Genomic DNA, 16,599 nt, shown 5'->3' on the forward strand with positions numbered 1-16,599 from the left:
GTTACATCTTATATGTGATCAAGATATGTTTACCTACGTTGAGGAGAAACGAGACAATATAAAACAGAGCAAACCCAAACAATGCTTGTACAATATATAATGCGATCCCTATATCAATATATATTAAAAAAGATGCAGTATGAATATGGTCCAAATTATACAGCTTAAATCAAATGTTTTTTATATATATATAGAATAACAAAATCCAGACAATTTTTTTAATGTCAATAAACCAATGATCATTCATTGTTATTTATTTTTTTTGTTTGTTTGTTTCTTTTTACACTCACTGTCTGTTTTATCATGTTCACTTTCTATTTCTAGAAAAGGCTTAAGGATGAATGCAAGTTTTTAACTGGTTCTGCTAGAATACATAAAAAATAAGATTAATTTTTTTACATCGAAGTTATTCCTTAGTTTTTTTTTCTAACTAGAAGTCTTGAAGAACAAGCAAAAAATCTTTTAAAACCATTTATTGACATTTACAGTACAGAAAACATCAGTAAAACCACTGACAACATGCATATAAACAATTAGTCATTTCCGAAAGCAAGGAATTTGATGTGCCAAAATTTGGAATGAATGCCAGAGGATGAAAATATTTATAACTGGAACTTAATCACAGTAATCTAGATGTAGTGACTTCTTGTTGCTTGGCAATTTAACTTACACTTACTATCCACAAGACACATTTAAGATGATAGTCTAATATATAGCCAGATGAATTCTTTAAATTTTTTTTTTGGATTTTTAAAATCCAACTCCTGTGCCATAATAACCTTGAGGTGCATATGGACTTTGCCAACCTGATGTTGACCTCTGTGTACTATCTCTTCTTTCATAAAATGGATTACTGCCAGCACCACTAGCAGTACTAGTGCCACCAGCACCACCAGAAGGTAGCCCCTTTGTTCTATTTGAAGAAGGAGTGGACCAAGTACTCATTCCAGGTCCTCCCATTCCCATACCCATTCCAGCACCACCACCACCACCTCCTCCTCCCCCTCCTCCCCTTCCCATTCCACCTCTTCCCATACCGGGAGCACCACCTCCTCTGCCTTGTGTCACACCCATACCTCTACCCATATTTCCTCCTTTCATGTTACCTCCCCTACCATATCCAGCTGAATATCCTGAAGAGTTATAACCCCCAGATGAATTATTGTAATTACTAGACCAACTGGATGTATCACCACCTCGTAGGTTTCCTCTGTTCAAAGCAGGATTAAACATTGCTGGTAAGCCACTCAGCATAGCTTCTAAATTGATGTTTCCAGATGCATTCAAAAAGGTATCAAGACCTTTTGTATCACCTCCAATAAGAGCCTTGGTTAACAGCTATATAAATAAAATAAAGATTTTTAAACCTGTATAAAAATTATACTAAATAATTTAATGCTAAAATTTTAAATATTGAAATTTCTGCCATCAATCAGAAACAAATGATTTTTTCTGTACAAGATATCATAAATAATTGTCAAAACTAGAGTTCAGTAAAATAAAACTGTGCAGAAAGAATTATTTGTTTATTGTCCTACCAAAAATAAATACTGTAAAATAGTGGAGCATACAGAACTCTAGTCCTGCTGTATTTACATAAAGCTTCAGACTGTTATAGCTCATTCATTAAGCACGCTCCTAAGAGTTTTTTAGATTGTTTGCAAGCACATTAAGTAAGAAGAAATTCCATTTGTTTGTCTTCAATAACAATATTTGTGTTCTTGGTATTCATTCAGGGAATGTTTATATAGCCAGGTTCCACTGTTTTTTTTTTTTTTTTTGCAAAACACCTCTTTTCAAAAAAAGATATGTAATCAAATTGCTATAATTTTGAGATGTGATTTTTTTTGCCCCACTATTGTGCTGTTTGTTTAAACTTTGAACAATGCAAATGCATAGTTGGAAAACACTGCCTGAAAGCAACTTTCCATCGTATAGCAAAAATAGGATAAACAAAAAATTATGTAAAATAAGTCAAATTGTTTAAAATTCATATACAGGCTAGCCTCAATTAACACAATTAATTCGTCCCGCGAGCACATTGCACAAAACGGAAACGCGTTAATCAAATATAATAATCAATAGGAAAAATTATAATTGGTCCTTGACCTTCAGGAATCTCCATAAAAAATTTTAAAAATATCCTTTAAATAACTTTTTAACTGTATACCATGTAAAAGATAATGAAAATAATTATGGAATTAAATGTTTATTGCATAAAACAGTGGTTCCCTAAATGTGAGCCGTGGAATATTTAAAATTTTTGAGGGAAACACAGCGATACTCGACATCTGTCGGACACCGTGCGAACTACTAGCTCGAGTTAGTTCATAGTTTTTGAACATTTCTTATTAAGTTGTCTGGACCTAACTACTTAATAAATGGAACTGTTAGGTATTTCTTTTGGACTAGGTGCGCCAGGAAAAAATTACAGAAACACTAAGGGCACCACGAACCGAGAAAGTTTGGGAACCTCTGACATAAAATACACAATGAAGAAACAATTTGTTATGGAAATAACTGAACAGATTCATTTGAACAGTGTTGACTTTATCTTTACATCAATCAATTTCCGATAGCCGACAACAATCTTTCTCTGGGCCCTGGCGAAATAAATATTGCAGAGAACCCCAAACTTGCTTTTGTTTGAGGTTCTCTGTGATACCAAAGATTTCATCTAGTTCTTTTACTGTTATTCCGCCGCGGTAACATTTTCATCTGGCTCATTTAATCAGAATTTTTATATGCAAGTCTGCATTGACTTTATTAGTGGGAAACAAACAAGCTACATGTCTTCTTACGATGGTTGATGGAACACACTGAGGCGGGCGGGCAGCAGGCAAACGTTTGTTTATTGCCCGTCTGACGTGAGATTCAAATCCTTTTCAACTATCACAAAAAAAAAAAAAAAAAAAAAAGTGCACTAACTGGAAATTTGATCGTGTAAAGTGAAAAGTGGTATAATTTTTTCAAATAGCGGTAACTGAAAAACGCGTTAATCAAACTTGCGTTATGCGAGGCCTCGCCGTATATAATTTTATACATCAATGTTACTGAATAGTGATCAATAAAATTTCAAGAAATAAAATTTTTAATGCAAAGTTTTAAACTGCTGAGGCCATGAGAAGTGTCCAAGGCCCATGTCCACATTAGATAAGTGTTCATTAAGGGAATCAGAACTTCTGTGGCAGGGAAAATTATAATGATCAACAAAATTGAACCACTTCCTCAAACCATCAAAGATGTAAACAGTTTTCTAACCCAGTTTTGCATGCTGATTTCAAATAAGTTCTTGTTTTTTTTAAGCACAGTGTTCATATGACTGCTGATAATATCAGTACAAGTTAAGACATTTCATTACAAAATGAGACAGGTTACATTTGCTTTTATACTTTAAACCCAACATGCTTTTTATATATAATTAAAATAATACAATACGTTATTGTAAAAAAGATATTTACAATTTAAAAATGTTGTGCAGATGATTTCCATTAGTGCACTTTGTCTGGAATGTCATGGTACTCATGTATCTGAAAGTAGTCTGTTAACATGCATTCCAAGAAATAAACCAGATCTAAATGTAAATGTCAAAATGAAGTTTCAGCAATATCCTATTTCTCCATCTTTGTATGCTTCAGCAATATCCTATTTCTCCATCTTTGTATGCAGGAGACTTGTAGTCACCCAAAATGTTTCAACAAAGCCATTTACTTTTAATAGATAGAGGAATTTTTCAAAGCATTCATTCTGTAGATGCTCTTTGATCTGAGACCGGCAGAGATTTTCTCTCACACTTTACAGTACTGATCATTAAAAATTCCTCCTAAAATCTCCACAGAGATCGTGGCAGGAGGAGAGCAGACTGCTTAGCATAAAAGAAGTTGCAACTACTTAGGTTCTTTTTTGATAGTGGAACTCTAATGTTCTCAACCAAGTATTTCTGTTTTTGGGGTGGCAAGTTTGGTTTTATATTTGTACAGGATCCAAATGACCTCTAACAAGGTCATTCAATTCATCTTTGGTAAACAGTTCCAGCTCTGATGTTTCTTCGTTGGGTGTGTTCTTGAGTGGCTAAAGTTCCCAGGCTTGCCAATCACATATTAAACATATTCCATTTCATCTCAAGAATATAGTTACATTCACATTACTAAAGTAATAAATGGCACTGACTTTTCCTTTTGTTCAACTAGTCATGGAATCCAAACAAGCAGTAAAAATAGTCTATGCCAGTCACCTAGAGCAGTGGTGCACAACCCCAAGAGGGGTCGCAGGATAAATTAAAGTGGTTGGACCTTTTTTTAAAAAAATTAGTTATTGTGTACAGTTGTGCCCCGTATCTGCTGATTCAGTTACCTGTGGAAAGTTTTTGTTTAATTTGAAAGCACAACTCTTCTGTTTGCCCATCGTTTTTGCGATTTCTAAACAAAAAAAACATAAAAACAAAAAAAAAAAAAAAAACAGACATAAATAACGAAATAAAATTTGTCCTTTTGCAGTGCGATGGAACACAACAATCAATGCAATGCACTTTTGGTCTCTCTCTCTTTTTTTTTTTTTGTTTTGAGCGGTAGGTGTGAAGACAGCAGGGGTTGCAAGATAATAGGTACACTAATCTCCCAATGAGGACTTATAATGCCAGTTCTTGTCGCTTATTTACGACTTGCAAAACATCTGTTTATACCCATTATAGTTATTACTTGAATTTTGTGATTTTTTAAATTTGGAGTCTTGAAGTGTCCTGGTTAATCCAACCCCGGTAAATTGACAGTCTGAAATTTTATTCAATGTTGTTAATGTCTTATTGTGTGTTTAATTTATCAATTAAACTTTATTATATGTATGTATGAATGTATGTACAAGAAAATCATGTTATATATGGGGTCAGCAGGTGTTCACTTATGTTCGCAGTTTCAGCCATCCACGGTAGGTCTTGGAACGTATCCCAGAGGATATGGGGGGTTTTACTGTATATAAAAGCTAGAAAATCTGTTGTTAAAATTACCTTTTCAAAACTGTAGGTGTAGAGACCTTATTACTCGAACGAAATCTGAGATACAAATGAACATCATCGGCACTATTTTTTAGGGCAGTTTCATGTGTGATGCAGGTGGTTTTCTTACTTATTGTCCTTGTGGTTAACAAGCCTTAATTTGCTCACTGGCTATGGACACACACAGAAAGCAGCTGAGTGACTTCTCAGTATTACTCAATGGCTGAACTGTAATCCCTTTAGCTCTTAATTCATGCTTCCTACAGCAAAAATTTCTGAATGCTCTAAAGCCAGAGGTGCAAATGTACTGTGGCAGTAAATAGCAAGTCTGTTCTGCACGCTTTATTCTGCTTTGCAATTCGGTGTTTTCACGTCAACTTGAATGTGTTTTCATTATTCTGCTACTTTTTATATTATGATTGTTTTTAAGGGTAAAAAAAAAAAAAAAAAAAAAATATATATATATATATATATATATATATTTTACCAGGGACAATCGGGGTAATCAGAACTAAATAGTCGAGGAGCAACGACAATAATGTTGCTAGAGATACTTCAGAATTGTAACAGATCTGGAACGAATTTGTTGACTACTGGTTAGAACAATAAGAGTAATACAAACTTGACTAAAATTCTAAAGAAAAGAAAACTTGCCAGAGATGTTGATGGTGCATCACACACTGTGATGGAAAGGTAATCTTTGAAATAGCTGCTTGGGAAATTTTATGCATTACATATTTTTCCTTCAAGAGCCTTTTTCCTTTTTTGAAATGCAAGACCAAGACATGCCATTGCCAAAAGTATTCATGTAACTACTAATCAAAAAGTCGTCATGTTGGTAAACTTATGACCTAATTCATTGGGAAAATGCATCACTGGCTGAGAGACTCTCTAATATTCAAAAAAGGCATATATTAATTAAGCTAAGTTATTGAAGGATGAATTATTTACTAGAATGTAAATTTATGTTATTACTTTAAACTATAATAAACGGGTCATAAACTTGATCATATTGCATTTTTGATAATACTGACTGCTGAATTCTGCGGTTTTTACAATATTATGGCGAAATGTGTGTCCTCTTCACTGAAATCTTGTCATATAAAAAAAACGTAAATAAATTTTCAGAATCTTCTTTTCATTCCTGTGTTTAATAGGATTAAAAAAATTTCCAATTCATTAGTTATATATAGAGAAAAATAGTTATATACTTTTAATTAGTTCAATTAAAAATTTTATCTGTAGACAGCGGTGAAGTAGCTGGGGTAGCACGAGAAAAAGCGCATGTTATTGTAATGTAAAAACTGATATGTATTTTGTAGCCTTATTATAGTTGACTTCATTGGTGCTGACCCCTTCACCGCTTCTCATATTCTGTCTTTGTCCTTTATTATTGTGTTCACTTTTGACACTGACAAACCTAAATTCTGTGCGATACTTGTTAATGTTTGACCAAATCCTTATCGTTTTAATTTTCTGATCCAAATTGGTCGCTTTCCTTTTCTTGGTACATTTACCAGTACCGTTGTCACTTATTCCTAGTTGGCACCATGATAATGGTCAAAACAAAACTTTCGGTAAGGAACTTCACAGGTTTAAGGCGGAAACACACTATTATCAGCTCATGTGTGTTCACATTTTACTGAAGCACATTTCTGGAGGTCACTACCATAAAATAATAAAAACAATCTGCAGTTTCCGGTTTACTGGGCTTTTCTGTTAGTGCAATCTATAATAAATGGGTAGTAAACTCTTGTCTTATTGCGTTTGTGGTAATACTGATAACTGGCATTCTGCGGGTTTTTACCTTATATGGTGAAATGTGTGTTCCCTTCACTGAAATCTTCAGTCATATAAAAAACAAATTTTCAGAATCTCTTCATTCGTACTTTTCACCACACCACAGGACGACAAAGTGGCGAATGGGGGGGGGGAAGACCCTATAATCCGCAAAAAAACCCACCAATAATAATAATAATAATAATAATAATTCCTACTTTTCAAGCTCCAAAAACTTGTTACTCCGTATCTCACTTGTGTATGCCATAATGTTCATCATTACTGACTGCTTATTTTATTTATTATTATTTTTTTTACTGTTTTAAATTTTATAATCAAAAAAAAAAAAAAAAAAAAAAATAGTCTGAAGTTATGTAACTTGGGTTTACTTAAGTTGGGGATTAACTGTACAGCGACTAATCAGCAGCCTTGAAACAGCATCATAACAGTGCTTTGGGTTTGAAAGAAATGACAGATTATTCTTTTAGTGATGCCATTTATGTAAATGATATTAGAGGTATCAATGTGTTCTCAAAGGGGAAAAAAAAAAAAAAAAAAAAAACCCACAAAATGCAGAGATATATTATGATTTTTAAATTACAGCTTACCTTATTTCAGATCTTTTTATGTAGACAAGTCGAAAAATAATAACACAGTAAATAAGAATTTGAAACTGGCACAATTTTAGTTTCTGATCAACCAGCATTTATGTTAACTCAAAAAATTTGCTCTCCCTTCCCCATACATATCAGGGTTACATCAGTTTATCAAGAAAATTTCTAGTTTACCCCTCTAGCCAATTTCATGCAAACATTACTTTATTGATGTTTAAATAATTTTTTCAGGCGGTTTTTATTAATTTACTTCTCAGTAAATTGCATCTTTTCTTGGTAAACTGACATATGGTTCCTGTGTGTAAGCAGAAAGGTACTGAATGGAAATGTTTCATTAATTGCTGTGGCCATGAAATATTTGGATGACCTGTTGTTGCACAACATTAACAGTCTCTTTCATGTCTATACAGTATGAAATTAAGCTGGTACTTGAATTTAACTGCATAATTTAAGTTAAAAAACTGCATAGAATTGATGAAATAAAAGTAATGATAAACTCTAGTGTTTTCCAAAGCCCAAATTTTCTCCATCAATGGACAAACATTGTATTGCAACACATTAAATATACTTTCTGACTGTCTTCAAGATGTAGACATACCTTCAGTGGTATGGTAGCAGGAACTTGATGACTCATATGTTGTCAATGAGGTAAATGTGTTGTGTATTCCTGTAGAACAGGCCTGGCTAACCTGCGGCCTGCCACATTATTTTTTTGCAGCCCGACAGATGATTTTTTATATACTGACTACATCAGTGGGAAATCACTAGCTGCATTAAATACTATAAATAACAAGAAATATAATACTAGACTATCTTTACTTTTCGAATCCCTATCACTCATTCCCTTCTTCGAACCGGAAACTCTGCAGTGTAAGTAATTGATTTACAGTGTAACAATGAATTAAAACACATTCACGCCACAACATCAAAAACCAACATATTTTACAATGTGTGACAGCTGAAAAGTATCCCAAATTAAGATTTTTTGCAAAAAAAAAAAAAAAAAAAAAAACTGTGAGCACCTTTGAATCCACATACGTTTGTGAAGTTTTCTTTTCAAAAACGAAGTGTATTAGAAGTAAATCTCGAGCTTCAATAACACACCAATTAGGGTGTGCAACTACCAATATTGACATTGAAGTAGATTTTAAAAAAATTTGAGTGATTGCAAAGAAAAGCAAATTTCTCATCGATGTAGATATATAATAAAAACTAATGAATAAATTAATTTTTAAGGCATTTCATTTTTTTGTTTTTAAAAGATTGTTTTATTTTATGTGTGGCCTGCAGAAAATTTGTAGTTCGTCAAGGTGGCCCACAGAAAATTTGTAGTTCGTCAAGGTGGCCCACAGAATGAGTTGGGTTGGCCAGACCTGCTGTAGAATATTTAATGTGTTGCCATTACGGTTCCGAATAAAGTTTCAGAGTTTGTCATTACTTTCATTATATTTTCCTGTTTTTATGTAGTTTGATACAGCACAAACTCTTATCTTACTCACAGTAGTATCAAAATAGAAAGTGACATAATTATTATCCTGCAGTAATTTTTAATTAAATATTCACATAAAATTGGATAAGAAGGATAAAAAAACTAATACTTACATCTTGCATTTGGGTTGGAAGACTTTGGATTTTGAACTGTAACAAGCACTTAGTAAGTGCATTTATTATCTTGGTTACTGCTTGTGCTTCGTGTTCTGATGATATTATGAAATTTGACTGAAAGAAATATTATCAATAAAATTTTATGTATTTATAACAGCATGATTCACTAACTGCAATTAATTATCTCCTTTATGTTCAATGATAATATCCCTGACAAATGGCTAGTTACATTTCTCTGATCTATGGTTGTAAGTTGCCAGGGTATAAACAGAATTTTTATTCTCCTTTACTTTTACTTATGATATACACTGTGCTGCCACTGTATTAGATACAACCCCTGCTGTGTACACAAATGGTTTGTCCCACGTTTCAAGTCACGCGACCACAGTTGTGGATATAAATGCAGCAGGACAACCATTCTATTATCAGTTAAGCGCACAAACCGTAGCAAGAATGGGGAAAAGGAGTGATCTAATGGACTTCGAATGTGGCATGGTAGTAGGTGCAAGACGTGCTGGACAAAGCATCTCTGAAACAGCAGTTCTCCTGAAATTTTCATGCACCACAGTTTTTTTTTTTTTTTTTTTTTTGATTTGGTAGTTGTTGGCGCATCGGCTTCTGTGGCCATATTGCACCTCCCAAGGTTTTTGCAGTACTTTGATCCAAGCCCGAGGCGGGAATCGAACCCGTGACCTTTGGGTTGCCGGGCAGGTACTTTACCCACTCGGCTAGCCCGGTCGGCTTTCAAGGGTGCATCGAGAATAGTGCAATGAACAGAAAACATCCTCTCAACAGCACTCCTGTGGAAGAAAATCACTTGTTGATGAGAGAGGTCAGAGGAGGATGGCTAGAATTGTGCAAGCAAGCAGAATGTCACGCATCATGTCAGAATACAACCTTGGTGCGCAGAACAAAATATTGCAACGGACAGCTAGTCGCACTTTGTCGCGAATGGGCTGCAACAGCCGACAGCCACATTGTGTACCTTTGTTATCAATGAAGAACAAGAGAGCATGCCTCCTGTGGGCACAGCAACACCAGCACTGGACTACTGAGGATTGGAAAACAGTTGCTTGGTCTGACGAGTCGAAGTTCCTGGTGCATCATGTTGATGGAAGGCTCAGAATTTGGTGACAAAAACATGAATCCATGGACCTGTCATATCTGATGATTACTGTGTAAGGTGGTGGGGGCAGTGTTATGGTGTGGGGAATGTTTTCCTGGCACACGTTGGGTCCATTGATACCCATAGATTCACGTCTGAATGCCACATCGTACCTAAACATTGTTGCTGACCAAGTGCATCTGTTCATGTTGACAGTTTATCCTCAGTCAGATGGTTACTTCCAGCAGATAATGCGTTGGTGCACAAAGCCTGAATCACTATGGAATGGTTCCAGGAACATGACAATGACTTTTCTTTGCTGCAGTGGCCTGCTCAGTCCTCGGATCGGATCTTGATCCTATTGAACATCTTTGGGATGAGCTGGAAATGGCTGTTCGCTGCAGGCCTACACCTCCGTCACGTCTACATGGTACCCCATTCCTGCATGCTTTCAGCATCTTGTTCAACCCATGCCTAGACAAATTCAGGCTGTTTTGAAGGCCCAACACACTACTAGGTAGGTGTACCTAATAAAGTGGCAGCACAGTGTATAAAAATTTGCTAACTTGATGGGTCGATCAGAGAATTCTGAGTTTCCTGTCTTTACAAACTTTCTGCTTGCATACTTCTTTGCAATTTCCATACTTCCATCTTGCATACTTCTTTGCAATTTAAGGAGGTTTCTGTATTTAATAGTTGGCAAACCCGAGAACTCTGATTTTTGTCCATTTTAACAGTTATTTTATACCATTTCTGGTAGCAATTGTTGTTTTTAAATTGTGCAATATAAGATGATGGTCCTTTCCAATCTTAAATCCTCTACATATCCTTGTATATTCAACTATTTGTTTAAGGACTGGCTGTTTTACATAATGTTATTATATGTCAATTATACTTTTAATTACAAACATTTCAATAATGAAATATTGTGTTTGTGCTAATTCCATTTCTTTGTCATTTAATAATGTTTCTTATGCTGATCATACTCCTTTTGACCACCATTATAACAAAACCAGCACTGCATTTCATGGTTTTCCAACAGCACAGCAGGGATCTTGCTGACTCAGGAGACATCTAAGCCTTTATTTTTTTTTAATTCTGCCAAGGTTACAAAGTTTAGCTTATAATTTATCCAAATTTAGATGGCTTATTGGCAGCCCTTCCTTGTTTGTTCAATAGCCACACATCTGATTCCCACTAACAGGTTACACCACGAAAAAGCAAGGACTGGAATTTTTTCTCTCAATAAACCAACGAAGGAATCTATTCAAGATACCATTTTCTTGCTGAGATGTTCCTGGATCACATCTTAACTACAAATTATAGCTGCCTAACTCCACTCTGCCACCACCTTTGCAAATTGGGAAGATGTAAGCATTTCTCCAGTTTAAAGGAATCATCCAGGAGTTCAATGATAATCTGATTAATATTTCCAGTGATTTCTACATTCATTCATATACAGCCTTTTCAATTACAACCGACTAAATACCATCTTACCCTGGAGCCCTGCCTTCCTTTAACCACAATAGCTTTTCTAACAAGTACTTCTCTAAGATCATTATATAATTTTATTTTTTACAGCTGTCTATTACTTTAATATTCTAGAGTTTAGAGCTTGCTTTTGACTGTAAATATTGATGGGATGTATCTGTTTAATTCTTCTGCTATTCCTGCTAGGCTTTCTATGGACCTTCCTCTGAAACCAATTAAGGGACCTACTGAATGGCTTTGTTACATACTCTTATAATGCTCATTCAAATTTTTAACCTCACCTGTCATCCATTCTGATATCTTATGTGGATGGAATTTAACCACTGGTATGAATGTTTAGGACTTCAAGGATAAACCCTGAATATTTCCCATAGCATATTTGTATCCAATAGTTAATTGAACCCAAGAAATATTTCATTCCATTAGTCTCCTCTCTTGAAATGGAAGCTCTTGCTTTTATCTTTGGTCACACAAGCTTCTTTCAATACAATCCATTATGATATGGTAATCACTACCTGCTACTGCTTCCCCCACTGCGAAGTTTTTAAGCAGCTAAACTTCTTAAAACTAATTCTAAGATATTAGTGCCCCATGTACATTCTTGAACATGCAAGAATAAGAAGCAATTGTGCATTTTATTCAAAAAACTGTTATTATATAGCATATTTCTTGTCCACATATTGGTCTATGTGGTCCTTTGAGAAAGTCATACTTGCTAGGCCTTTTAATTTGCATAAAGAGATTTTTTTCATAATCCTCAGCATTGTTTGGTGCACTAACATACTCCTACTATCATCATCCAGTTACTGCAAGTCATTTCACACTACACTGACTCAATATGCACATTATCTTAATCTGACTCGGGAAAGATTTTTGTTACTGCCAGGAGCTTATGATCAGAAGCTTTGCTCCTCCTCCTTCCCTCTGTCCTCCCCTATTTCTCACTAACATACAGTATTCACTGAAATGAAATCCTTTATCTCATAATTTTGGGTAGCATCACATCTCGATAAGTCCAACTTCATCAGCATTATTTGACCTGATCAAAAGCTCAAATTCATTTACCATACTCCTGGCAGTACTGTATATATACAATTAAGTGTTTTACTTTACTGCTTTTGGCAATTATGACGTACCGCTTAAGTGTTTTTTCATTTGATCTTCAATTGCTGAAAGATTTTGCTTCTATTAAATGTTTCTCCAACGATTCATTTAAATGTCATAAACAGCATCATGTACATATGTATTTAGTAATAGTAACAATAAAGTAATACGGGAATGAAACTGATATATGGCCCACTCTATATATAGGTAAAACAGAAACCCACAATTGTCAGTTAATTTTTCCTCCCATGCCAGTGACTTGAGCCGACTTCCTTAATCCATTGAACTAGCAGTTCCCCCCGAACCTTCAAATTATCCTCAATGGCATTAGCAAAAACTTTCGCACTTCCTCTGTTTAAGTGAATACCATCTTTACAAAATTCTGTATACCAATTAAAAGTAACCTTGCTGATAAAATTTTCACCCTAAAAGTCTTGCACAGTCCCCCAAGCCTAGAGTTAATCCATAAGGCTTTCATCAAAAAAATTCCCACTCATGTATGGGTAGACTGCAGACATAAGGGCATTTTATTCTATCCCATGACGATTTTCCAATAACCATATATTTCACAAACATCACAAGTTTTTAACACATTCACTGCTGGAATGCAAACTCGAGTCACAAAGAACTGGAAGCCTTTACGCTTCCATTCAATTGCCATCAATAAACAAGCACTGTAAAAGGAAAAGCATGTGAAATGAACAACTGCTTGATATCAGCACACTGCCTGAATCATGGGCTATATGCATTACAGCTGGGATTTTGCTTAGTTTCTGGGATTTTGTCAATACAGCTTTCATAGCACTCTAGAGAGTGTTATAAAAGCTGTAGAGTTTAAAATTCATACGTTCTTTGCTTATGTTGAAGTTCTTTTATCTAGTTTTAGTATTTTCCACAAGAAGCTTGCTGAATTTTAATTCTTTAGTTTGTGTGAAAAACAAGACATCATCCTTAGTCTGTGTCTATTGATAAAATTTTACCTTAAATGGTTGTTATAATGGATTAACAGCCTGGGATATTAGGACTGAGAATGAACAGAGATGAACAGTATGTTTAAGCTGATGACATGGAATCAGCTCTTTATAATACGTCATTTGATACTGAAATAGAATTCTAGTTAACTGATGCAGATTCTAAATCTTTTTCAAATACATCTGTTGATGTTAGAACACTACAACCAACAGATGCGAGGGTTACTTGGGGTGATGATTCTTCACAGATGATATCCTTTCCATTTACTAAAAAAAAGGAGTGCCTACTTGTTCCAGTGCCCCAGAGAAATAATCCAACTGAAGAATATTGAATCAAAATCTAGAAAAAATATTATGTTACACTAAAGACACACAGAAAGGACTCTTCCAGATATAAGTGGCAGAGAATGTGTTACATCATTAGTCCCCAATGTATCACCATGCATCCACTAGTCCCATTATACAGTATGGCGCTGCTTTTTGGCGTTCTGCTTTTTCGGCATGATGCACTCAGCAGCCAAGTCCAATAGGGCATCAGGTGCCATTTTATCGTCGGTGATTCAGTCTGTTCACAGCATATGATAGTGTAAACACGTTATTAGGCTTTTATATGCATTTGCAAGTGAAAAAAAGCTGTTTCACTTTTCGGCGATTTTTTCCTTTCAGTGGGGGGTCTGGAACATAACCCGCATACAAGTGGGGCCCTACGATAAGTCGATCAATTGTTTTTTTTTTGTTATGGAAGCAATTTTTGCTCCCAGTAGACACACTCTGGTTCTATACCATCTGCCTTTCATACAGAATACATTCCCTGTCTTCCTAACAATTTTGCCTGGTGATACAACAAACCAGATGACTCAAATTTGCTTATTTCAGAAGCTACATCATTACAACTATATATATTAATTACATTATATTAACCATATTAAATCAAGTGGTAACTTATAAATTAGAAATCCTACGGAGTTTTATCCAAGATAACCTTATTCAATGATCCCTGTCCCCAAATCTCACAGATTTGGGAACAGGGATCCAAAACACACAGAGTGGGCCTTATGCCAGCACTGCATTTATCATTTCTTCGTGATAAATGCCAGCACAGCATTTATCAAGAAGAAAACAATCTGAACAATTCATTTAAATGTCATAAATAGCATCATGTACATATATATTTAGTAATAGTATCAATAATGTAATACAGGCATGAAACTGATAGAGGCCCACTCTATATATAGATAAAACAGAAACCCACAATTGTCAATTAAACCTACCACTTGTTCAAGGACTTGTATTTTATCAGGTGTTGACATGTTTTTCAAATTGGGGAGAGGGTATGTTATGGGCATCATCATAGGATCAGGCTGGGGCCACATATCAATGGGTGGTGGCGGTGCTGGTGGTCCATCTCTATAAAAAGGTGGAGATAAGGTAACAAAACTTAAGATATATAATATAACCTATCATAACATATAATAACATTTTTATTAAAAAATAATACATTCTAGCTAAGAGTTCAATAGAAAACTTTACTGTACATTATTAAAAGATTTTACTGGCTCTATATATAGTCTTAAAAATGAAATGCATATCCCTAAGAATATGGCATAAAGTGTTGATATTCATAGATAATGCACTGTATGAACAAAAGTATTTGGACACAAACAGAAAGCTGCGAAAAGGACTTTTAATGCAAAGACCTAATATACAGTGGGCCACACCTGTCCCATGTGAGAGCCAACAGCTATGAGAATTTGCATAATCCTCAACAAAATCCCATAGGTGTTGACTGCAACCCACCATTTCTTCTGTAAAGCAAATGCCAAATCAGGTTTTTTCTGATGCTTAATCTGGCACTCCAATTTACTGAACAGGCATTCAATTCAGAACCAAGGTCCAGCCTCTGAGCAAGCCTCTGAGCAGTCTGACTTTGATGTCACTGCCCAAAAACCAGTCCCATATGTGCCCTGGTGAAAATGCACACCAGGAATTGTAAGTTTGCCCACTACAATGGTCATTGGGCAACCAACCTCATCATATGATACTGAGTGCTGTGCCGTGCTGATACTAGAAGGGCAAGTTTCTGTAGTACTGTTACCATGCAAGTAATGTATAATTGCTCAAACACATACAAGGTCAAGGATTTCATGGTTTCAAGCAATACTACAAACAAAGCCTGAACCAGGTGAAACACCCATAAACCAGCAGACCGCTGTCATGAAATTTCATGGTCGAGATGATACACACCAAAAGGAGTGTATCACCCAGGCAATCTCCACACCCAAACACATTCAACCAAACAAAATAATGTATGTGAGATTTGTCATCACAGCAAATACAATTTCACATTTTGAAGATATTAAGGATAAGTACGGTGAACCACAAGTCAGGTTCGTGACAAGCAGTGAATGGTTTAACAGGTTCAAGCATTGTGCTGGTTTTACACAACATTAAAGTACGCAATGAAGTTGTCAGTGCTGATTCTGCTGCAGCAGAGAAATTTTGTGATGTTTTGGAAAAAACCCCCTTCTAAATTTCCACAGTCCTCTGCAGCGGTGTATTTATCAGCTGGAGATGTTGATTCTGGTCACAGAGTAAGAAGATATTTTACTACTCTGTGATTCTGGCAACAATGCTTGAAAGGTAAAACTTGCTGATGTTATGCCTGTCCCCTCCCTTTTTTTGTAATTTTATAATTTTGAAATTGCACTTTTGTAATTTTTCCTACACGAGATAAAAAAAAAATTGAATAAGTAATCCAATTTACATCTTCATTGAACATTTCTTTTTTGCTTTAATCAAATTCAGCAAGCATAGTTGCGAGTGCTGCATAAGCATTTAGGGAAATTCCGAATCACGTAGAGTTCCAGTATATATACACACAGATGAGCCAAAACACTATGACCAGTGGGTCATTATGCAATTTGAAGCAACTGCAGGTGA

The 16,599-nt window shown here is 35.2% G+C and overlaps 1 protein-coding gene across 1 annotated transcript in view; it reads right to left on the reverse strand.

Annotated features, from left to right (window-relative positions):
- Window positions 1-458: 458 nt before the first annotated feature.
- Window positions 459-16,599, reverse strand: part of LOC150079435 (uncharacterized) — a 171,794-nt gene continuing 155,653 nt past the window's right edge. The window contains exons 11-13 of the mRNA XM_090382327.1: window positions 14,931-15,066; window positions 8,986-9,102; window positions 459-1,338 (exon numbers count right to left, since the gene is read on the reverse strand). Of these exons, the coding sequence (XP_090238453.1) occupies window positions 751-1,338; window positions 8,986-9,102; window positions 14,931-15,066 (841 nt within the window). The 3' untranslated portion in view covers window positions 459-750. The remainder of the gene's footprint in view (window positions 1,339-8,985; window positions 9,103-14,930; window positions 15,067-16,599) is intronic.

The sequence above is a fragment of the Mastigoproctus giganteus genome, chromosome 10 (assembly GCF_048544385.1).
Source record: "Mastigoproctus giganteus isolate SK-2022 chromosome 10, ASM4854438v1, whole genome shotgun sequence".
Classification (NCBI taxonomy): Eukaryota; Metazoa; Arthropoda; class Arachnida; order Uropygi; family Thelyphonidae; genus Mastigoproctus; species Mastigoproctus giganteus.